The 23,948-nt window shown below is 46.9% G+C and overlaps 1 protein-coding gene across 2 annotated transcripts in view; it reads left to right on the forward strand.

Annotated features, from left to right (window-relative positions):
• btbd9 (BTB (POZ) domain containing 9) overlaps positions 1 to 23,948 on the forward strand; it is a 183,095-nt gene that overhangs the window by 128,462 nt on the left and 30,685 nt on the right. For both annotated transcript variants that reach the window (XM_060855349.1, XM_060855358.1), the window contains exon 8: positions 1,599 to 1,788. In XM_060855349.1, coding sequence (XP_060711332.1) covers positions 1,599 to 1,788 — 190 coding nt within the window. The remainder of the gene's footprint in view (positions 1 to 1,598; positions 1,789 to 23,948) is intronic.

A 23,948-nucleotide genomic window follows, 5' to 3' on the forward strand; every position in this document is an offset into this window, starting at 1 on the left:
ACTCTCATATCCCCCTCTGGATTATCATTAACCCTATCTGCCAATGCTACTCTCATATCCCCCTCTGGATTATCATTAACCCTATCTGCCAATGCTACTCTCATATCCCCCTCTGGATTATCATTAACCCTATCTGCCAATGCTACTCTCATATCCCCCTCTGGATTATCATTAACCCTATCTGCCAATGCTACTCTCATATCCCCCTCTGGATTATCATTAACCCTATCTGCCAATGCTACTCTCATATCCCCCTCTGGATTATCATTAACCCTATCTGCCAATGCTACTCTCATATCCCCCTCTGGATTATCATTAACCCTATCTGCCAATGCTACTCTCATATCCCCCTCTGGATTATCATTAACCCTATCTGCCAATGCTACTCTCATATCCCCCTCTGGATTATCATTAACCCTATCTGCCAATGCTACTCTCATATCCCCCTCTGGATTATCATTAACCCTATCTGCCAATGCTACTCTCATATCCCCCTCTGGATTATCATTAACCCTATCTGCCAATGCTACTCTCATATCCCCCTCTGGATTATCATTAACCCTATCTGCCAGTGCTACTCTCATATCCCCCTCTGGATTATCATTAACCCTATCTGCCAATGCTACTCTCATATTCCCCTCTGGATTATCATTAACCCTATCTGCCAATGCTACTCTCATATCCCCCTCTGGATTATCATTAACCCTATCTGCCAATGCTACTCTCATATCCCCCTCTGGATTATCATTAACCCTATCTGCCAATGCTACTCTCATATCCCCCTCTGGATTATCATTAACCCTATCTGCCAATGCTACTCTCATATCCCCCTCTGGATTATCATTAACCCTATCTGCCAATGCTACTCTCATATTCCCCCTTTGCCTTTCTGATTTATTTCTTAAGGATGCCCAGACACGTTTTATATTGATTAAGAAATTCAGTTGAACCCAGCTGTCAAAATCTAAAATAAGATTCTCTTTATTCTTGAATAGGACCTCAATATTCATTCATTGTTCCTTAACCGTACCAGCTTTCTGTCTCTGAATGTCTGTGAACACTCATTATCACACTCTTGAATGCCTCCCACTAGCAGTACCAAGTTAGTTGTCCTTCAGCCCCTGCTTGCTAAAGATACCCCCTGCACCTTCTGTACTCCACTAGAGCCTCTATTGATTTGCTTCCTTTGTACCTGCTAAAAGCTGCTCTTTTCCTTCATATCAAATCCTGAATCATCTTTGACATCCTCGTCCATAATTCTTCTAAACCAGTTCATACTTTGATCATGAATGCCCAGATGCTCCCACTCCACTCAGTGTCCAGGTTGGTGATTTTTTTCACATGCTTCAATATCATGAGGTGAAGTTTTGGAGCTCCCGTCTTGCACTTGGCTTCACGTCGGAAAAGCCATACTTGTAATCTATTTACCTTTGATGGTTTTGCCAAAAATACACACCTGTTCTTGGCACAACCACTTTTGTTTGTTCTCTCAGTTTGTTGTTAGCCCTTTGACTTTTCCCTGCAGACACGTTCCCACCTGCAGATCCTCTCTGCTTTGAGATTTTACTGAGATTGTGTTTAACACAATTTTGATTCAGCTCCCACAGAAAACGTGGCCACAGTTGGTGCCAGTGCCACAGTAACGGAAGGAGTCAGTCGCACTCGAAATGCACTATTAAATGGAGATACAAAGAATTACGATTGGGATTCTGGTTATACCTGTCATCAGCTGGGAAGTGGAGCGATTGTGGTTCAGCTAGCACAGCCTTTCATGATCGGGACCATGAGGTAACACTCAGCTCACACTGTCCAAGACTAATGTTTGCATTGAGCTGTATGTTCCTGTATGTAATCCTGACAAGGTCAGTTTTCATCCCTAATTGCCCTGACAAAGTGGTGGTGAGCAACCTTCTTGAATTGCTGCTGTCCTTGGGATGTAAGAGCCCCCTCCAGTGCTGCCAGGGGAGGAATTCCAGGGTTTTGACCCAGTAAAAATAAAAGGAGCAGCAATCTATTTCCAAAGGGTAACATAGAGGCGGTGGTGTTCCCATGTAACTACTGCCCTTGTCCTTAGAGATGGAAGTGCTGTGGGTTTGGAATGTGCTGTTTCAGGTCCTTATCCTTTTTCAAACTTCAAATAACTTTATTTCTTCTCTACTGACTGCATCCCCAATTGATCTGTGATAATTTCATTACTTTAAACTCCTTGTTTTAGGATTGCTCCTTAACACATTTTTCTCAATTAAAAGACTTCTCCAACATTTGGAGAAAGATACCTCCCGAAAAACTCCCTAGTCCAGACTGATCAATCTGGAAAGTCCTCACCTTAAGTACTCTAGGTAGTAGATGACAGTGAGGAGTGCAGATGCTGGAGATCAGAGTTGAGAATATGCTGCTGGAAAAGCACAGCAGGTCAGGCAGCGTCCGAGGAGCAGGAGAGTCGACGTTTCGGGCCGGAGCCCTTCATCAGGAACATTGATTTTTCATGTGCCTCGGATGCTGCCTGACCTACAGTAGGGAGCAACCTAGAAACACTGGTACTCTCTGTCAACTGGGGCTATGGGTTTTGGAGTTCTCCCTCAAAAGCTATTGCTCAACTCCAAACATACAAACAAACCCACATGTCCAACCAAGATCTCCAAGTTACATAACTTGCACAAAACAGCATCAAAATACAGATACATAAATTCATTATAACATGATATACCTTTGTTCACTAGAAATACCCAACAAATATAGCTCAGCTGATGCAATATCAGTAACGGGAAATGTTTACAGATAACAATTAGAACAAAAATTATTTGATACTAGGAAAGGTATGGGCTGAATAATGAAAGGACATAGAGATCTACACAAAGAGGCACTTTGGCTCATGGAGTCTATACTAATCAAAACCAGACACCTAACTGTGCTAATCCTATTTTCCAGCAAATGGCCCATGGTGTTGTAGGTCTCAGTGTTGTAAGTGTACAACTTTAATGTGATGACAGTGTCTGCCTGTACAGGCAGTGAGTACCAGATTCCCACCACCCTCTAGGTGAAAATAATTTTCCTCACATCTCCTGTAAGCTTCCTGCCCCTTACCCTAAATTTATGCCCTATCGTCATGTATCCCTTCACCAAGAGGGAACATTTATTTCTATCTACTCTATCAAGGCCCCTCATACTTGTATAGATCTCAAACATGTCACTCCTCAGTCTCCCAGCTCCAGGGAAGATAACCCCAAACTACCCAACCTCTCTTCATAACTGAAGCTCGTGAAGCCAGGCAATATCCTCGTAAACTTCCTCCGCACCCTTTCTGGTGTAGTCACATCCCTTCTTTAACGTGTTTCCAATATTCTAGCTGTGGCCTAACCAACATTTGAGACATTTCCAGCATAATCTTAAACTCTGTGCCAGGCTTTATAGAGACAAGTTGTCAGAGCCATTTTATCCACTTGGGACGTGTGTGTCTGCACAGCGAGGTCCCTCTGATCTTCATAGGAGCAAGTTACTGGAAGCGCTACTGAAAAGGAAAAATGCTCAAAATCACAGCTGCTCAGGAAGCATCCATGGAGAGACAACAAGCGAACGTTTTGAGTCCAGATGACTCTTCTTCAGAGCTGATCTTTGATGCTTCCCAAGGCCTTACCCACTCACTAAGTATTCTACCCAAATGGTTCTATCTCACACTTATCTGGATTTAAGTCTCTCTATTACTGATTAACCTATCTGGCCAGCCCTGACATATCCTCCTGGTTTCTAAGGTTACCTTCCTTGCTATTTATCACCCCACCAATTTTTGTGTCATCTGCAACCTTATTTATCAGCCCATCAAGATTCAAATATAAATCATTTACATAAACTACAAATAGCAAAGCCCCCAACCAAGGCCCCTTGTGGGACCCCGATGAACACAGACTTGCAGTTGCAAAAGCATCCCTTGACCATCAGCCTCAGCTTTCTGCCACTCGGCCAGTTCTGGATCAATCCCACAGGCTCTTCCCTTTGCTAGCAGTCTCCCATGCAGGATCAATCCAACTTGGCCAATTACTGCCCAATCAGTCTATTCTTAATCAGTCTATTCCCAATCAGTCTATTACTGCCCAATCAGTCTATCCTCGATCCACAGTAAAGTGATGGAAGGTGTCATCAACAGTGCTATCAAACAGCAATAACCTGCTCAGTGACACCCAGTCTGGGTTCCCCCAAGGTCACTCAGCTCCTGACCTCACTCCAGCCTTGGGTCAAAAGAGCTGGATTTCAGAGGGGAGGGGAGGGGAGAGGGACAGCCCTTGACATCAAGACTGCATTTGACCAAGTGTGACATCAAGGAGCCTGAGCATAACCAGAATCAGTGCTTACCAGTGAAGAGTATGTCCCCTGGTAAGAATCATACCTGGTACATAGGAAGATGATCGTGATTGTTAAAGGTCAGTCAGTTCAGCTCCAGAGCATCTCTGTGGGAGTTCTGAGGGGAGTGTCCCAGAGCATCTCTGTGGGAGTTCTGAGGGGAGTGTCCCAGAGCATCTCTGTGGGAGTTGTGAGGGGAGTGTCCCAGAGCATCTCTGTGGGAGTTGTGAGGGGAGTGTCCCAGAGCATCTCTGTGGGAGTTGTGAGGGGGGTGTCCCAGAGCATCTCTGTGGGAGTTCTGAGGGGAGTGTCCCAGAGCATCTCTGTGGGAGTTCTGAGGGGAGTGTCCCAGAGCATCTCTGTGGGAGTTGTGAGGGGAGTGTCCCAGAGCATCTCTGTGGGAGTTCTGAGGGGAGTGTCCCAGAGCATCTCTGTGGGAGTTGTGAGGGGAGTGTCCCAGAGCATCTCTGTGGGAGTTGTGAGGGGAGTGTCCCAGAGCATCTCTGTGGGAGTTGTGAGGGGAGTGTCCCAGAGCATCTCTGTGGGAGTTGTGAGGGGAGTGTCCCAGAGCATCTCTGTGGGAGTTGTGAGGGGAGTGTCCCAGAGCATCTCTGTGGGAGTTCTGAGGGGAGTGTCCCAGAGCATCTCTGTGGGAGTTGTGAGGGGAGTGTCCCAGGCCCAACCACCTCCAGCTGCTTCATCAGTGACCTTGCCTCCATTATAAGGTCATTATAAGTGGGGATTTTCACTGCTGATTACCTGGGTGTTTAGATGAACAGTCCAGCAATAATACCACTAGGTTATCACCTCCCTGGTGCTGAACACTGGGTAATGTTCTGGGGCTTTGAATCCTGCCACGACTGATGGTGGAATTTTAATTCAATAAATATCTGGAATTAAGAGTCTGAAAAACCAGTCTGTTTCACTAATGCCCTTTAGAGAACGAAACTGCCATTTTTACCAGGTCTGGAGTACACGTGACTCCAGACCCACAGTAACAGCTAACTCTTAACAGCCATCTGGGCAAGACATTGCTGGCCCAGCCAATGATACACAGGATGAGAGTATGAATTAAAAAAAAGACACATCAGTTGCTGGAGCAGCTCATGTTCAAATACAGCAACATCTGATCGGTATCCAGACTTGAGCTGTCAAATGGCATTGCACAAATGCCAGAACAATGAAAGTCAAGAGGCAGTGGTTGCACAGTCAATCATATTACCATCACTGAATCCCCGACTATCATCATGGAGATTACCATTGACCAGAAACTCAACTGGACTCACCACATCAACGTAATAACTACAAGAGCAGGTCAGAGGTGAAGAATACTGCAGCAAGTAACTCAGTTACTGACTCCCCAAAGCCTGTCCACCATCTACAAGGCACATGACAGGGTTGTGATGGAATACTCCCCACTTATCTGAATGGGGGCAGCTCCAACAACACTCAAGAAGCTCAACACCATCCAGGACAAAGCAGCTGGTTTGATTGGCAGCATGTCCAATTCCTCCACCATCGATGCTTAGTAGCAGAAGTGTGTACTGTAGAAATTCACCACAGATCCTCAGGCAGCACCTTCCAAACCCATGATCACTTCCATCCAGAAGGACAAGGGCAGCAGATACACGGGAACACTATCCCCTTCAAGTTCCCTCCAAGTGACTCGCCACCCTGACTGGGAAACATATAATCATTTGTTCAGTGTCACTGGGTCAGAATCCTGGAATTCCCTCCCTTAGGGCATTATGCTCAACCTACAGCACACGCACTGCAGCGGTTCAAGAAGGCAGCTCACCCCCACCTTCTCAAGGGGACAACATGGGATCGTCAGCAGTGTCACGTCCCATGTATAAATTTTAAAAAGTACCAGTGTGCAGCAGCAATAAAATAGAGCTGATTTCTCTACTCGCCACCACCACCACTGAAGAAAACCTCAGGTAGGGAACGTTCCAAGAAAGAATGCGTTCATTTTGGTGAAAATGGGATCTCGATTCTGAAACATTTTAAAGGATCCATTAATCAACATCGGGAGATTGGGGAAATTGAATTCTCTTCTTTCATGTTGTGATTGTTTGATTTTGAATGCCATTGATTGTTTTAGGTTGCTGTGGTGGGATTTGTTACAACTGTTCATTGTGAGCAGTTTTCAAAGCAGATGAACTTTTAATTTAAAAAAAGTATGTTTTCAGCTTTGAATTTATAAAGCATGAATTAGTTAAGGAAAAGCCTCAAGGAATAGCTGTGTAATTGGATGATATTGAGTTAAGACCACATGGAAGGAGGAAGAGGTCCTGTGAAGGCAATTCTTGTAATTAGGTTGGGAGCTAAAAAGCAGGACTAGGAGGTCAGTGATCTCAGGGTTACTCCCCATGCCACAGCCTACTGAGGCTAGGAACAGACGGAGGTCAGTGATCTCAGGGTTACTCCCCATGCCGCAGCCTACTGAGGCTAGGAACAGACGGAGGTCAGTGATCTCAGGGTTACTCCCCATGCCGCAGCCTACTGAGGCTAGGAACAGACGGAGGTCAGTGATCTCAGGGTTACTCCCCATGCCGCAGCCTACTGAGGCTAGGAACAGACGGAGGTCAGTGATCTCAGGGTTACTCCCCATGCCGCAGCCTACTGAGGCTAGGAACAGACGGAGGTCAGTGATCTCAGGGTTACTCCCCATGCCGCAGCCTACTGAGGCTAGGAACAGACGGAGGTCAGTGATCTCAGGGTTACTCCCCATGCCGCAGCCTACTGAGGCTAGGAACAGACGGAGGTCAGTGATCTCAGGGTTACTCCCCATGCCGCAGCCTACTGAGGCTAGGAACAGACGGAGGTCAGTGATCTCAGGGTTACTCCCTATGCCACAGCCTACTGAGGCTAGGAACAGACGGAGAGTACCACTGAACATGTGGTCACAGATTTTGAGTAGTGATGGACAAGAATAAGAGTGTCCCTCATGTTCTCCTACTGAAACGTTAATCACCTGTACTGGCTCATTCCCTAAATCCAGGTCTAGTATGGTCTCCTCTTGGGTTGGATTGTCAACATAGTGTCTCAAAAAGCCCTCCTGGACATATCTAACAAATTGCTCTCAATCTGAGCACCTGGCTCTATGACAGTCCCAGTCAATAAGAGGAAAGTTGAAGTCCCCCACCACAACTACCCTGCTTTTTCACATCTTTCCAGTATCTGACTGCATATCTTACATTGGGCACCTTGGAGAAAGTGAGGACTGCAGGAGGTGGAAAGTCAGCATTGATAAAATGTGGAGCTGGAAAAAGCAGCATCAGAAGAACAGGAGAGTCAATGTTTCAGGCAGGACCCTTCTCACAGAATAGAACCTCTACAGTGTGGAAACAGGTCATTCAGCCCCACAAGTCCACGCCAAACCTCCGAAGAGTAACCCACCCAGACCCATTGCCCTACCCTGTTACTCTACATTTACCTAACCTACAAATCCTTGAACGCTATGGGCAATTTAGCCCATAGAGGGGGAGGTGTGGCATTGTTAGTCAAGGATGGTATTAGGGTGGCACAAAGGATGTTTGAGGACTCATTTACTGAGGTAGTATGGGCTGAGGTTAGAAACAAGAAAGGAGAGGTCACCCTATTGGGAGTTTTCTATTGGCCTCCAAATAGTTCCAGAGATGTCGAGGAAAAGATAGCAAAGATGATTTTCAGACTGGAAGCCTGTGACCAGTGGAGTGCCACAATGATGGGTGCTGGGTTCACTACTTTTTGTCATTTATATAAACAATTTGGATGTCAGTTTAAGAGGTAGAGTTAGTAAGTTTGCAGATGACACCAAACTTGGAGGTGTAGGGGACAGCGAAGAGGGTTACCTCAGATTACAACAGAATCTTGATCAGAGGAGCCAATGGGCTGAGAAGTGGCAGATGGATTTTAATTTAGATAAATGCGAGGTGTTGCATTTTGGGAAAGCAAATCAAGGCAAGACTTTACTATTAAGTATATAAGTCCTAGGGAGTGTTGCTGAACGAAGAGACCTGGGCGTGCAGGTTCATAGCTCTTTGAAAGTGGAGTCACAGGTAGATAGGATAGTGAAGAAGATGTATGGTATGCTTTCCTTTATTGGTCAGAGTATTGAGTACAGGAGTTGGGAGGTCATGTTGCGGCTGTACAGGACATTGGTTAGGCCACTGTTGGAATATTGTGTGCAGTTCTGGTCTCCTTCCTATCGGAAAGATGTTGTGAAACTTGAAAGGGTTCAGAAAAGATTTACAAGGATGTTGCCAGAGTTGGAAGATTTGACCGATAGGGAGAAGCTGAACAGGCTGGGGCTGTTTTCCCTGGACCGTCAGAGGCTGAGGGGTGTCTTAATTTTGTAACCCTCTATAATGAGGTGCGTGGATAGGGTAAATAGACAAAATCTTTTCCCTGGGGTGGGGGAGTCCAGAACTAGAGGGCGTAGGCTTATGGTGAGAGGGGAAAGATATAAAACGGACCTAAGGTGCAACTTTTTTACGCAGAGGGTGGTACGTATATGGAATGAGGATGTGATGGAGGCTGGTACAATTACAACATTTAAGAGGCATTTGGATGGGCATATGAATAGGAAGGGTTTGGAGGGATATGGGCCGGGTGCTGGCAGGTGGGTCTAGATTGGGTTGGATCGAAGGGTCTGATTCCGTGCTGTATACTGCTTTTCACTGTGCCTCGGTACACATTACAATAAATTCAATTCAATTCAATGACTCTATGATTCTGGATAGGAGTGAGAGTAACAGGGTAATTGTTGTGGGGGTCTTTAACTTTCAAATATTGACTGGAAATACTACAGTTTGAGTACTTTGGATGGGTCAGTTTTTGTCCAATGTGTGCAGGAGATTATCCTGACACAGTATGTAAACAGGCCAAAAAGGGGTGAGGCCATATTGGATTTGGTAGTGGAGAATGAACCTGGCCAGGTGTTAAATTTCGAGGGAGGTGAGCATTTTGGTGATCGTGACCAGAATTCGGTTATGTTTACTTGAGTGTTGGAAAGGAATAGATATATACCACAGGGCAAGAGTTATAGCTGGGGAAAAGGCAATTACGATGCAGTTAGGCAAGATTTGGGATGCACAGGATGGGTAAGGAAACTGCAGGGGATAGAACATAGAACAATCCAGCGCAGAACATGCCCTTCGGCCCTCGTGTTTCGCCGACCCCTTACACTATCCTATCATCATCATCATCTATTTGCTTATCTAAGGATTGTTTAAATCTCCATAATGTGGCTGAGTTAACTACATTAGCAGGTAGGGCATTCCACACCCTTACCACTCTCTGCGTAAAGAACCTGCTTCTGACATCTGTCTTAAATCTATCATCCCTCAATTTGCAGTTATGTCCCCCCTTCTAAGTTGCTGTCATCATCCTAGGAAGAAGACTCTCGCTGTCCACCCTATCTAATCCTCTGACCATCTTGTATGTCTCTATTAAATCTCCTCCTAGCTCTCCAATGAGAACAGACCCAAGTCCCTCAGCCTTTCCTCACAAGACCTTCCCTACAGACCAAGCCGCATTCTGGTAAATCTCCTCTGCACCACTTCCAATGCTTCCACATCCTTCCCGAAATATGGGGACCAGAACTGTACACAATATTCCAAGTGTGGCCGCACTAGCGTTTTGTACAGTTGCAGCATGACATCACGGGTCTGGAACACAATACCTCGACAACTAAAACCAATAAAGGCACCATATGCCTTCTTAACAGTACTTTTCACCTCCGGTGGTAACTTTCAGGGATCCGTGTACATGGACACCAAGATCTCTCTAGCGTCATAGAGATGTACAGCATGGAAACAGACCCTTCGGTCCAACCTGTCCATGCTGACCAGATATTCCAACCCAATCTAGTCCCACCTGCCAGCACCCGGCCCACATCCCCCCAAACCCTTCCTATTCATATACCCATCCAGATGCCTTTTAAATGTTGTAATTGTACCAGCCTCCACCACTTCCTCTGGCAGCTCATTCCATACACGCACCACCCTCTGCATGAAAAAGTTGCCCCTTAGGTCTCTTATGTCTTTGCCCTCTCACCCTATGCCCTCTCGTTCTGGACTCCCCACCCCATGGAAAAGATCTTGTCTATTTATCCTATCCATGCCCCTCATGATTTTGTGAACCTCTATAAGTCACCCCTCAGCCTCCGACGCTCCAGGGAAAACAGCCCCAGCCTGTTCAGCCTCTCCCTGTTGCTCAAATCCTCCAACCCTGGTAACATCCTTGTAGATCTTTTCTGAACCCTTTCAAGTTTCACAACATCTTTGTGATAAGAAGGAGACCAAAAATGCATGCAATATTCCACCAGTGGCCTAACCTCCACACTACCAAGAATCTTTCCATCGACCCAGTACTCTGCCTTCCTGTTATTCTTCCCAAAGTGCATCACCTCACATTTAGCTGCATTGAACTCCATTTGCCACCTCTCAGCCCAATTCTGCAGTTTATCCAAGTCCCCCTGCAACCTGTAACATTCTTCCACACTGACCACTACTGCACCGACTTTAGCGTCGTCTGCGAATTTACTAATCCATCCACCTATGTTATGCCTGCGTCTAAGTCATTTATAAAAATGACAAACAGCAGTGGTCCCAAAACTGATCCTTGTGGCACACCACTAGTAATCGGACTCCAGGCTGAATATTTTCCATCAACCACCACTCGCTGCCTTCTTTCAGAAAGCCAGTTTCTAATCCAAACTGCTAAATCACCTTCAATCCCATGCCTCTGCATTTTCTCCAACAGCCTACCACATGGAACCTTATCAAAGGCTTTACTGAAGTCCATGTACACCACGTCAACTGCCCTACCCTCATCTACATGCTTGGTCACCTTCCCTAAAAAACATACTGTGGTTTATGAGACAGGACCTGCCCTTGAAAAAACCATGTTGACTATCTCCAATCACATTGTTGCTTGCTAGATGATTATAAATCCAATCTCTTATAATCCTTTCCAAATCCTTTCCTCCAACAGAAGTAAGGCTCACTGGTCTATAATTATCTGGATCATCTCTACTGCCCTTCTTGAACAAGGGAACAACATTTACAATCCTCCAGTCCTCAGGTACTAAACCTGTAGACAATGACGACTCAAATATCAAAGCCAAAAACTTGGCACTCTTCTTCCTAGCTTCCCAGAGAATTCTTGGAAAATTCCCACCCGGCCTAGGGGACTTATCTACTTTCACACCTTCTAGAATTGATAACACTTCCTCCTTACTAACCTCAATCCTTTCTAGTCTAATAGCCCATATCTCAGGAAAAGAAGAATATTGTAGAGGAGAAGACTGAGTGAAAACAGATGAGAAATATTCGTTTAGCATCTCTCCGATCTCCACAGGGTCCACACACAACTTCCCACTTCTGTCTTTGACTGGCCCTATTCCTATCCTAGTCATCCTTTTATTCCTCCTATACCTATAGAAAGCTTTATGGTTCTCTTTTATTCTACCTGCTAAAGACTGCCCAAGACCTCCTTTGCTCTTCTTAGCCCTCTTTAAATCCTTCCTAGCTGATCTGTAACTCTCCATCGCCTCAACTGTACCATCTCGCACCAACATCACATAAGCCTCCCTCTTCCTCTTAACAAGAGATGTAATTTCTGTAGTAAACCCTGGTTCCTTTCCCTTATCACTTCCTCCCTGCCTGACCGGGATATACCTATCAAAAATGCGCAATACCTGTTCCTTAAACCAGCTCCACGTTTCAATTGTCCCCACCCCTGCATTTTGCTACTCCATCTTATGCCTCCTCAGTCTTGCCTAAACGCACTAAAATTGCCCTTCCCCGATCGATAACTCTTGACCTGTGGCATGTACCTATCCCTTTCCATCGCTAAACTAATTGAAATTATGGTCACTCTCTCCAAAAGTGCTCACCTACAACTAAATCAATCTCTTGTCTAGAGGAAGAAGAAGGCTTTTGTTTGGATGAGACGTGAAGGCTCAGTTCGGGTGCTGCCAGTTACAGGTTAGCCAGGAAAGACTTAAAGAAAGAGCTAAGAAGAGCCAGGAGGGGAGATGAGAAGTCATTGACAGATCGGATCAAGGAAAACCCCAAGGCTTTCTATAGGTGTGTCAAGAATAAAAGAATGACTAGAGTAAGATTAGAGCAAGTCAAAGATAATAGTGGGAAGTTGTGTGTGGAGTTCGAGGAGATAGGAGAAGTGGTAAGTAAATATTTTTCATCGGTATTCACACTGGAAAAATACAATAATGTCAAGGAGAATACTGAGATACAGGCTACTAGATTAAATGGGATTGAGGTTCACGAGGGGGAGGTGTTAACAATTCACGGAAGTGTGAAAATAGATAAGTTCCCAGAGTCAGATGGGATTTATCCTCGGATTCTCTGGGAAGTTAGGGAGGAGATTCCAGAGCCTTTGGCTTTGACCCTTACGTTGTCATTGTCGACAGGAGTAGTGCCAGAAGACTGGAGGGTAGCAAATGCTGTCCCCTTGTTCACGAAGGGGAGCAGAGACAACTTTTTCCAACACTTTACCCAGAACCAAAGTAAGGCTCACAGGTCTATAATTTACAGGGTTATGAGAGGTAGGATGTATAATTATCTAGCAAGGAATAAATTAATTAGGGATAGTCAGCACAGTTTTGTGAAGGGTAGGTAGTTCTTCATAAACCTTACTGAGTTCTTTGAGATGGTGACCAAACAGGGGGATAAGGGTAAAGCGATTGATGTGGTGTATATAGATTTCAGTAAGGGGTTTGATAAGGTTCGCCACGGTAGGCTACTGCAAAAAATACAGAGGCATGGGATTGAGGGTGATTTAGTGGTTTGGATCAGAAATTGGCTAGCTGAAAAAAGACAGAAGGTGGTGGTTGATGGGAAATGTTCATCCTGGAGTTCAGTTACTCATGGAGTACCCCAAGGATCTGTTTTGGGGCCACTGCTGTTTGTCATTTTTATAAACAACCTGGATGTAGGAAACTTGCAGATGACACTAAGGTCGGTGGAGTTGTGGATAGTGTCAAAGGATATCGTAGGTTACGTAGGGACATAGATAAGCTGCAGAGCTGGGCTGAGAGGTGGCAGATGGAGTTTAATGTGACAAAGTGTCAGGTGATTCACTTTGGAAGGAGTAACAGGATTATGGAGTCCACGGCTAATGGTAAGATTCTTGGTAGTGTAGATGAGCAGAGAGATCTCGGTGTCCAGGTACATAGATCCCTGAAAGTTGCCACCCAGGTTGCTAGGGTTGTTAAGAAGGTGTACAGTGTGTTAGCTTTTATTGGTAGAGGGATTGAGTTTTGGAGCCAACAGGTCATGCTGCAGCTGTACAAAACTCTGGTACGGCCACACCTGGAGTAATGCGGACAGTTCTGGTCACCACATTATAGGAAGGATGAAGAAGCTTCGGAAAGGGTGCAGAGGAGATTTACCAGGATGTTGCCTGGTATGGAGGGAAAGTCTTACGAGGAACAGCTGAGGGACTTGAGGCTGTTTTCGTTAGAAGAAGGTTCAGAGTTGACTTCATTAAGATAATCAGAGGGTTTGATAGGGTGGACAGGGAGAGCCTTTTTCCTCGGATGGTGATGGCTAACATGAAGGGCCATATCTTTAAACTGAGGGGTGATTGATATCTGTCCTAAATCTGAGATCGTTTCCTTACTCACAGGGGTGTGGAACACACTGCCAGCAATAGTATTAGACTCGCCATCTTTCAGGTCACTTAAGTGGTCTTTGGATAAATATATGTTTGATAAAGGAATAGTGATGGTTAGATAGGCTTTAGATTGGTTCCACGGGTCGGCACAACATTGAGGACTGAAGGGCCTGTACTGCACAGTGATGTTCTATGTTCACTAGCCAATCCACCCTAACCTGCACACCTTTGGACTTTAGGAGGAAACTGGAGCACCCGGAGGAAACCCACACAGACGCGGGGAGAATGTGCAAACTCCACACAGACAGTTGCCCGAGGCTGGGATCGAACCTGGGTCTCTGGCGCTGTGAGGCAGCAGTGCTAACCACTGAGCCACCGTGTCACCTCAGGAATCCTTAATTGGGCAAAGGCCAGTTAAATCCAAATTAGATGGGAACTGGGGAATGGAGATTAGAAGCAGGTATTTGAGGGACAATCTATATCTGGCATGTGGACGGCTTTTAATGACCCGTTGATTAATATGCAGGATATGCATGTTCTTCAAAACAGAAGGGTGGGGATGGCAGGATTCAGTAACCACGGTGACAAGGGAAATTGTAACTTTAATCGAAAGGAATAGGAGGGTCACAAATGTCCTGGTTAGGAGATTTGTTTGTGTGGTTTGGGATGGTTTAAATGAGTTAGGCAGGGGGGTGGGAGCCAGTGCTACCCATCTGAGGTGGGGGGGGGGGGGGGGGGGGGGGGGAGTGAAATCTAAACCAGAGACCCTAGACCCAACCAAGGTCTGTAAACTCACTAAGTTCTTCAGGTATTGTTTTATTTTCCTCTTCCTTTGTTTAGTTCTGTACAGGCTTTCAGAGTAGCAGGATATGGGTGTTAGGGTAGGTGCGTGTTCCTCCTGCAGAATGTGGCAGGTGAGAGACATTTCACATGTCTCTGTCGACTACATTTGCGGGAAGTGCACCCAACTCCAGCTACTCGAAAACTGAGTTGGGGAACTGGAGCTGGAGCTGGAGCTGGATGAACTATGGATCAGCCAGGAGGCTGAGGGGGAAATTGAGAGGATGTACAAGGAGGCGATCACTCCCCAGACACAGTATAAGGACAGCTGGATTACTGTCAGGGGGAGGAAAGGGAACCGACTGTCAGAGCAGAGATCCCCTGGGGCCATTCCCCTCAGCAATAAGTATACCGTTTGGGATACTGCTGGTGGAGACAGCCTACCAGGGGAAAGCCATAGTTGTCAGGTCTCTGGCACTGGGGCTCAGAAGGGAAGGGAGGGAAATAGAAAAGCGCTAGTAATAGGGGACTCAATAGTTAGACGGATTGACAGTAGATTTTGTGGTCAGGAACGGGACTCCTGGAAGGTATGTTGCCTCCCTGGTGCCAGGGTCCAGGATATCGCCGATCGGGTTCACAAGATTCTAAAGGGGGAGGGGGAGCAGCCAGAAATCGTGGTACATAATGGCACCAATGATATAGCCAGGAAGGGGACTGAGGATCTGAAAAGTGACTACAGAGAGTTAGGTTGGAGCTGAACAGCAGGACGAGTAGAGTAGTGATCTCGGGTTGCTACCGCTGCCACGAGATAGTGAGATGAGGAGCAGTCAGCAAATGCAGCTTAACACGTGGCTGTGAGACTGGTGCAGGAGGGAGGGCTTCAGGTACTTAGACCATTGGGATACCTTCTAGGGAAGGTGGGACCTGTACATGAAGGACGGGTTGCATCTGCACTGAAAGGCACAAATGTCCTGGGTGGGAGATTTGCTCATGTGGTTCAGGAGGGTTTAAACTAGTTTGGCAAGGGGTTGGGAGTCAGAGCCACATATCTGAGAATGGGGCAGTTGCAGATGGGACAGTGACAGGGTGCAGTGAATTTATCGGGAAGGTTTCTGACTTAATAAAACAAAAGGATTGGTTAAAGTGTGTCTGCTGTAATGCAAGGAGTGTCAGAAATAAGAGTGACAAACTTAGAGAATGGATCAGTACTTGGGACTATGATGCGTGACCAAAACAGAGACGTGGGTTTCACAGGGGCAGGAATGGTTGCTTGATGTTCCAGGGTTTAGAATATTTAAAAAGATCAGGGAGGGTGGAAAAAGAGAAGGGGGTATAGCATTGTTAATCAGAGAGTGTATCACAGCTACAGAAATGAAGGTTGTTGAGGTTTGCCTACTGAGTAGTATGGATGGAAGATAGGAACAGCAAGGGAACAGCCACCTCATTGGGGTTTTCTATCGACTCCCTAATAGCAATAGAGAGATCAAAGAACTCATAGCTGGACAGATTTTGAAAAAATGCAGGTGTAGCAGGGTTGTTGGTATGGGTGATTTCAACTTTCCCAATATTGACTGGAACCTCCTTGGTGCAGATGGTTTGGCTGGAGCCGTTCTGTCAGGTGTGTTCAGGAGGGTTTCCTTACTCAGTATGTAGACAGGCCGACGAGGGAAGAGGCCATTTTGGATTTGGTGCTCGGCAATGAGCTTTACAGGTGTCAGATCTCGCGGTGGGAGATCACTTTGGTGACAGTGATCACAAACGCGTCACGTTTATCATAGCCATGGAGAGGGAAAGGAGCAGTTACCGAGGGAAGATATTTAATTGGGGAAAAGGAAATTATGACGCTATCAGACAGGATTTGGAAAGTAGAGACTGGGAGCAATTGTTCCACAGAAAGGGCGCAGCAGACATGTGAAACTGTTGAAGGATCTATTGTTGAGTGCTGCACGAATTTGTTCCTCTGAGACAGGTAAGAAGGGATAAGATTAAGGAACCTTGGATGATGAGAACAGAGGAGCTTCTCATCAAAAGGAAGAAGACAGCTTACGGAAGATGGAGGAAGCAAGGATCTCGCACAGCTTTAGAGGATTACAGACTTGCCAGAAAGGAGCTCAGCAATGGACTGAGGAGAGCCAGGAAGGGAGACGAAAAAGGCTTGGCAAGAAGGATTAGGGAGAACTTAAAGACGTTTTAACTCATATGTGAGGAATAAGAGAATACTCAGTGAGCAGGTAGGGCCAATCAGAGATAGCGGAGGGAACATGTGCGTGGAGTCTGAGCAGATAGGGGAAGCCCTAAATGAGTTATTTGCTTCAGTTTTCACCAAGGAAAGGGAACTTGTTGTAAATGAAAACTTAGAGGAGCTGGGATACAGCCTTGACCAGATGAAGATGAAGTTGATGTGCTAGAAAGTTTGGAAAACATTAAGACTGATAAGTCCCCAGGGCCAGATCAGATTTATCCTAGGCTGCTCCGGGAAGCAAGAAAAGAGGTTGCTGAGCCACTGTAGAGGATATTTGCCTCCTCATTCTCCACGGGAGTTGTACCGGAGGATTGGAAGGAGGCAAACGTTGTTCCACTTTTCAAGAAGAGGAATATGGAAATCTCTTGCAATTACAGACCAGTCAGTCTTACGTCTGTGGTCAGCAAAGTTGTGGAAAGAATTCTGAGGGATAGGATTTAGGACGATTTGGCAAAGCATAGTGTGATTAAAGGCAGTCAGCACAGCTTTGTGAGGGGCAGGTCATGCCTCACAAATCTTATTGAGTTCTTTGAGAGGTGTCAAGACAGGTCGACAACGGTCGAGCAGTGGATGTGGTGTATATGGATTTCAGCAAAGCATTTGATAGGGTTCCCCACGGTCGGCTCATTCATAAAGTCAAGAAGTATGGGATACAGGGAGATTTGGCTGTCTGGATTCAGAATTGGCTGGCTGACAGAAGGCAGAGAGTGGTTGTAGATGGAAAATATGCTGCCTGGAGGACAGTGTTGAGTGGGGTCCCACAGGGCTCTGTTCTTGGGCCTCTGCTCTTTGTAGTTTTTATAAATGACTTGGATGAGGAGATTGAGGGATGGGTGAGTAAATTTGCAGATGACACTAAGGTTGGAGGTGTCGTCGATAGTATCGAGGGCCATTGCAGGCTGCAGCGCGACATAGACAGGATGCAGAGCTGGGCTGAGAAATGGCAAATAGAGTTCAACCTGGATAAATGCGAAGTGATGCATTTTGGAAGGTCGAACTTGAATGCTGAATATCGGATTAAAGACAGGATTCTTGGCAGTATGGCGGAACAGAGGGATCTGGGTGTGCAAGTACATAGATCCCTCAAAGTTGCCACCCAAGTGGATAGGGTTGTTAAGAAAGCATATGGTGTTTTGGCTTTCATTAACAGGGGGATTGAGTTTAAGAACCGTGAGGTTTTGCTGCAGCTCTACAAGTCCCTGGTGAGACCACACTTGGAATATTGTGTCCAGTTCTGGTCGTCCTACTACAGGAAAGATACAGAGGCTTTGGAGAGGGTGCAAAGAAGGTTTAGCAGGATGCTGCCTGGACTGGAGGGCTTGCCTAATGAAGAGAGGTTGACTAAGCTCTGAATTTTGTCTCTGGAAACAAGTAGGAAGACAGGAGAACTGATCAAGGTGGACAAGATAATGAGAGGACTAGATAGAGTCAATAGCCAGAGACTTTTCCCCAGGGCAGGATTGACTGGTACGAGGGGTCATAGTTTGAAGATATTAGGAGGGAGGTATAAAGGAGACACCAGAGGTAGGTTCTTTACACAAAGAGTTGTGGATGCATGGAATGTGTTGCCAGCTGTGGTGGTGGAAGCTGAGTCATTGGGGATATTTAAGCGACTGCTGGACATGCACATGGATAGCAGTGAGTTGAGGGGTGTGTAGGTTAGGTTATTTTATTTTAGATTAGGGTTAATCCTTGGCACAACATTGTGGGCCGAAGGGCCTGTTCTGTGCTGTACTTTGCTGTGTTCTCTGAAAAAGGAAGCATGTGATAGGAGTAGGCAGCTACAAACTGATGAAGCCCTTGAGGTGTGTAGAGAAATTTGGAAGGAATTTCAACATGGAATTAGGAAAACTAAAAGGGGCCATGAAATGTCTTTAGCAAACCTGGTGAAAGAGAATCCCAAAGCTTTTTCTGCATCTATTAGAATAAAGTGGGTAGCAGGGGAAAGAGTAGGCAGAGTCAAAGACTACGGAGGGAAGGTATGTGTGGAGCCACAAGAAATGGTACAGATCCTTAATGAGCACTTGGTGTCAGTATTCACCAAGAAGGACAAAATGGTTCATGCTGGGATCGGGGGTGAGTGTGTGAATACTCCAGAGAATGTCAGTGTATTGAAGGAGGAAGTCTAGACAAGTACCTAGGGGGAGATGGGATCTATCCCAGGTTACTGCAAGAGGCAAGAGAAGAAATAGGTGGGGCATTAGCAGATATCTTCACAACCTCTTTGACACCAGGTGGGGTTTCAGAGGGCTGGAGATTAGCCCGTGTTGTTCCCTTGTTTCGGAAAGGAGTCAGGGATAGTCCAGGAAATGATAGGCCGGTGAGCCTGATGTCTGTGGTGAGGAAGCTCTTGGAGACGATACTGAGGGATGGTATACAAGCACATTTGGAAGAAAATGGACTAATTGGTGACAGACAGCATGGTCATTGTTTCACCAACTTGATTGAATGATTTGAAGAGGTGACAAAGATAATTGATGTGGTTGTAGTTTATGTGGACTTTGCCAAATGCCTTACTGAAGTCCCACATGGCAGATTGTATCTCATGTGATTTTAGTTTTTGTACCAGTGTGTGGTGGCTAGATGGATACAAAACTGGCTTGGTCATAGAAGACAGAGGGTAGCGATGGAGGGGTGTTTGACAGAATGGAGGCCAGCCACGAGTTATGTTCCGCAGGGGTCAGTCTTGGGTCCTATATAGTTTGGAGGATATATGAATGATCTGGTGGTCTGATTAGTAAGTTTACAGATGACACAAAGATTGGTGGAGATGCTGATAGTGCTGATGATTGTGAATAGAAAGATAGATAACAGAGTCGGGCACAGAAATGGCAGGTGGAGTTTAATCCCGACAAGCGTGAGGTGATTAATTTTGGAGGATTAAATTTAGGTGTGACTGATGCTGTAAATGGCAGAACCCTTAGGAACATGAACATACAGGCGAGTCTGGGCCTGAAAAGTGGCAACACAGGTGGCTAAGGTGATGAAGGCTGCATATGGCATGCTTTCCTTCATTAGCCGGTACATGGAATACAAGAGTTGGCAAACCATGTTGCGGCTTTATAAAACCCCTTGGGAGGCTGCATGGGGAGTGTTGTGTGGGTTTGGTCACCACATTACCAGAAGGAAGTGGAAGCTGTGCAGAGAGTGCAGAGAAGGTTCACCAGGATGTTGCCTGGTCCCGAAGATACTGGCCTATGGGGAAAGGTTAAAAAGATTAGGATTGTTTTCACTGGAAAGACAGCGGCTGAGAGGAGGTCTCATAGAGGTCTACGTAATGATGAGACAATTACATAGTCAGAGGCTTTTCCAGGGTTGAATTTTCAATGATAAGGGGAGACAGATTCAAGGTAAGAGGGGGAATTTGAAGAGAGATGTGTGAGGGAGGTTTTTCAAGCGGAGAGTGGGAGGAGCCTGGAACGCACCCCCGGACGAGGGGGTGGAAGCAGGCAGGATGGGGACATAGAAGAGGCATCGGGAGGGAATAGAGGAATATGGACTGAATAAGGGCAGGAGGTTTGTTCTTTAGATTAGTTAGGGCAAGATGATAGCACAGGTGGAGGGCTGAAGGGCCTGTTCATTTACTGCACTTCTCTTTTGTTCCTCTGGCGGAAATTCTAGATTAGAGTGGGTGCTGGAAAAGCACAGCAGGTCAGGCAGCATCTGAGGAGCAGGAACATCAATGTTTCGGGCAAAGGCCCTTCATCAGGAATACAGGCAGAGTGCCAGCAGGGGGGAGAGATAAATGTGGGGAGGGACTCTTTTGGTGGAGATATGCACTTTACTGAGTATCTTCACTTATAGAACAATGCAACAAGTTTTGGAACTCAGCTGGCCGCCTCCTGTACTCAGAGACTGAGAGACCTCCTCCTGTTCCTGTATAACAGACACGGGGGACCGAGAGACCTCCTCCTGTTCCTGTATAACAGACACGGGGGACTGAGAGACCTCCTCCTGTTCCTGTATAACAGACACGGGGGACTGAGAGACCTCCTCCTGTTCCTGTATAACAGACACGAGGGACCGAGAGACCTCCTCCTGTTCCTGTATAACAGACACGGGGGACTGAGAGACCTCCTCCTGTTCCTGTATAACAGACACAGGGGACCGAGAGACCTCCTCCTGTTCCTGTATAACAGACACGGGGGACCGAGAGACCTCCTCCTGTTCCTGTATAACAGACAGGAGGGACCGAGAGACCTCCTCCTGTTCCTGTATAACAGACACGGGGGACCGAGAGACCTCCTCCTGTTCCTGTATAACAGACAGGAGGGACCGAGAGACCTCCTCCTGTTCCTGTATATCAGACACAGGGGACCGAGAGACCTCCTCCTGTTCCTGTATAACAGACACGGGGGACTGAGAGACCTCCTCCTGTTCCTATATAACAGACACGGGGGACCGAGAGACTTCCTCCTGTTCCTGTATAACAGACAGGAGGGACCGAGAGACCTCCTCCTGTTCCTGTATAACAGACACAGGGGACCGAGAGACCTCCTCCTGTTCCTGTATAACAGACAGGAGGGACCGAGAGACCTCCTCCTGTTCCTGTATAACAGAGAGGAGGGACTGAGAGACCTCCTCCTGTTCCTGTATAACAGACAGGAGGGACTGAGAGACCTCCTCCTGTTCCTGTATAACAGACACGAGAGACTGAGAGACCTCCTCCTGTTCCTGTATAACAGACACAGGGGACCGAGAGACCTCCTCCTGTTCCTGTATAACAGACAGGAGGGACCGAGAGACCTCCTCCTGTTCCTGTATAACAGACACGAGGGACCGAGAGACCTCCTCCTGTTCCTGTATAACAGACAGGAGGGACTGAGAGACCTCCTCCTGTTCCTATATAACAGACACGAGAGACTGAGAGACCTCCTCCTGTTCCTGTATAACAGACACAGGGGACCGAGAGACCTCCTCCTGTTCCTGTATAACAGACAGGAGGGACCGAGAGACCTCCTCCTGTTCCTGTATAACAGACACGAGAGACTGAGAGACCTCCTCCTGTTCCTGTATAACAGACAGGAGGGACCGAGAGACCTCCTCCTGTTCCTGTATAACAGACACGAGGGACCGAGAGACCTCCTCCTGTTCCTGTATAACAGACACAGGGGACCGAGAGACCTCCTCCTGTTCCTGTATAACAGACAGGAGGGACCGAGAGACCTCCTCCTGTTCCTGTATAACAGACAGGAGGGACCGAGAGACCTCCTCCTGTTCCTGTATAACAGACAGGAGGGACTGAGAGACCTCCTCCTGTTCCTATATAACAGACACGAGAGACTGAGAGACCTCCTCCTGTTCCTGTATAACAGACAGGAGGGACCGAGAGACCTCCTCCTGTTCCTGTATAACAGACACGAGGGACCGAGAGACCTCCTCCTGTTCCTGTATAACAGACACGAGAGACTGAGAGACCTCCTCCTGTTCCTGTATAACAGACAGGAGGGACCGAGAGACCTCCTCCTGTTCCTGTATAACAGACAGGAGGGACTGAGAGACCTCCTCCTGTTCCTGTATAACAGACACGAGAGACTGAGAGACCTCCTCCTGTTCCTGTATAACAGACACAGGGGACCGAGAGACCTCCTCCTGTTCCTGTATAACAGACAGGAGGGACCGAGAGACCTCCTCCTGTTCCTGTATAACAGAGAGGAGGGACCGAGAGACCTCCTCCTGTTCCTGTATAACAGACACAGGGGACCGAGAGACCTCCTCCTGTTCCTGTATAACAGACAGGAGGGACCGAGAGACCTCCTCCTGTTCCTGTATAACAGACACGGGGGACCGAGAGACCTCCTCCTGTTCCTGTATAACAGACAGGAGGGACCGAGAGACCTCCTCCTGTTCCTGTATAACAGACACGGGGGACCGAGAGACCTCCTCCTGTTCCTGTATAACAGACAGGAGGGACCGAGAGACCTCCTCCTGTTCCTGTATATCAGACACAGGGGACCGAGAGACGTCCTCCTGTTCCTGTATAACAGACACGGGGGACTGAGAGACCTCCTCCTGTTCCTGTATAACAGACACAGGGGACCGAGAGACCTCCTCCTGTTCCTGTATAACAGACACGGGGGACCGAGAGACCTCCTCCTGTTCCTGTATAACAGAGAGGAGGGACTGAGAGACCTCCTCCTGTTCCTGTATAACAGACAGGAGGGACCGAGAGACCTCCTCCTGTTCCTGTATAACAGAGAGGAGGGACCGAGAGACCTCCTCCTGTTCCTGTATAACAGACATGGGGGACCGAGAGACCTCCTCCTGTTCCTGTATAACAGACAGGAGGGACTGAGAGACCTCCTCCTGTTCCTGTGTAACAGAGAGGAGGGACCGAGAGACCTCCTCCTGTTCCTGTATAACAGATTGAAGGGGAGCTGATCTGAATGATTGCCTGTTCCTATGCAGTAGCCTTGAGGGGCTGAATGTGCTTCTCCTGAAAACAAACATGTGCTGGATCACAGTGGGTCAGGCAGCATCCATGGAGAGAGAACAAGCTAACATTTTGAATCTGAATGCCATCGTCCGAGCTGATGTGAAGTGTGCAGCGGGCAGCCTCTATGTACAAGTTGGAAAGGGGAGATATCGTGTTCTGGGCGAAAGGATGTTGACTGTGCACATTAAGTGATCAGAATGTGAGAATGGCAGGACAATGGTGTTGGAGTGTGGTGCTGGAAAATCACAGCAGGTCAGACAGCATCCGAGGAGCAGGAGAATCGACGTTTCTGGCAAAAAGCCCCTCATCAGGAATGAGGCATCTTGTATCTGCAGTTGTCACTTTCTCCTTGAACAATGGTTTATCTAACTGCCAACCTGGGAGGAGCAGACAGTCCAACTGGAGTAGCTGAAGGGGTGAGAGAACAGAGAATGTAACAAGTAGAGCTTAAAGAAAGGGAAGGAATGGGAGTGGGTTCACAATCTGAAGCTGTTGAATGCAATAAATATAAAGTGCAGAACAGGCTCT

This window comes from Hemiscyllium ocellatum, chromosome 3 (genome assembly GCF_020745735.1).
Source record: "Hemiscyllium ocellatum isolate sHemOce1 chromosome 3, sHemOce1.pat.X.cur, whole genome shotgun sequence".
NCBI lineage: Eukaryota > Metazoa > Chordata > Chondrichthyes > Orectolobiformes > Hemiscylliidae > Hemiscyllium > Hemiscyllium ocellatum.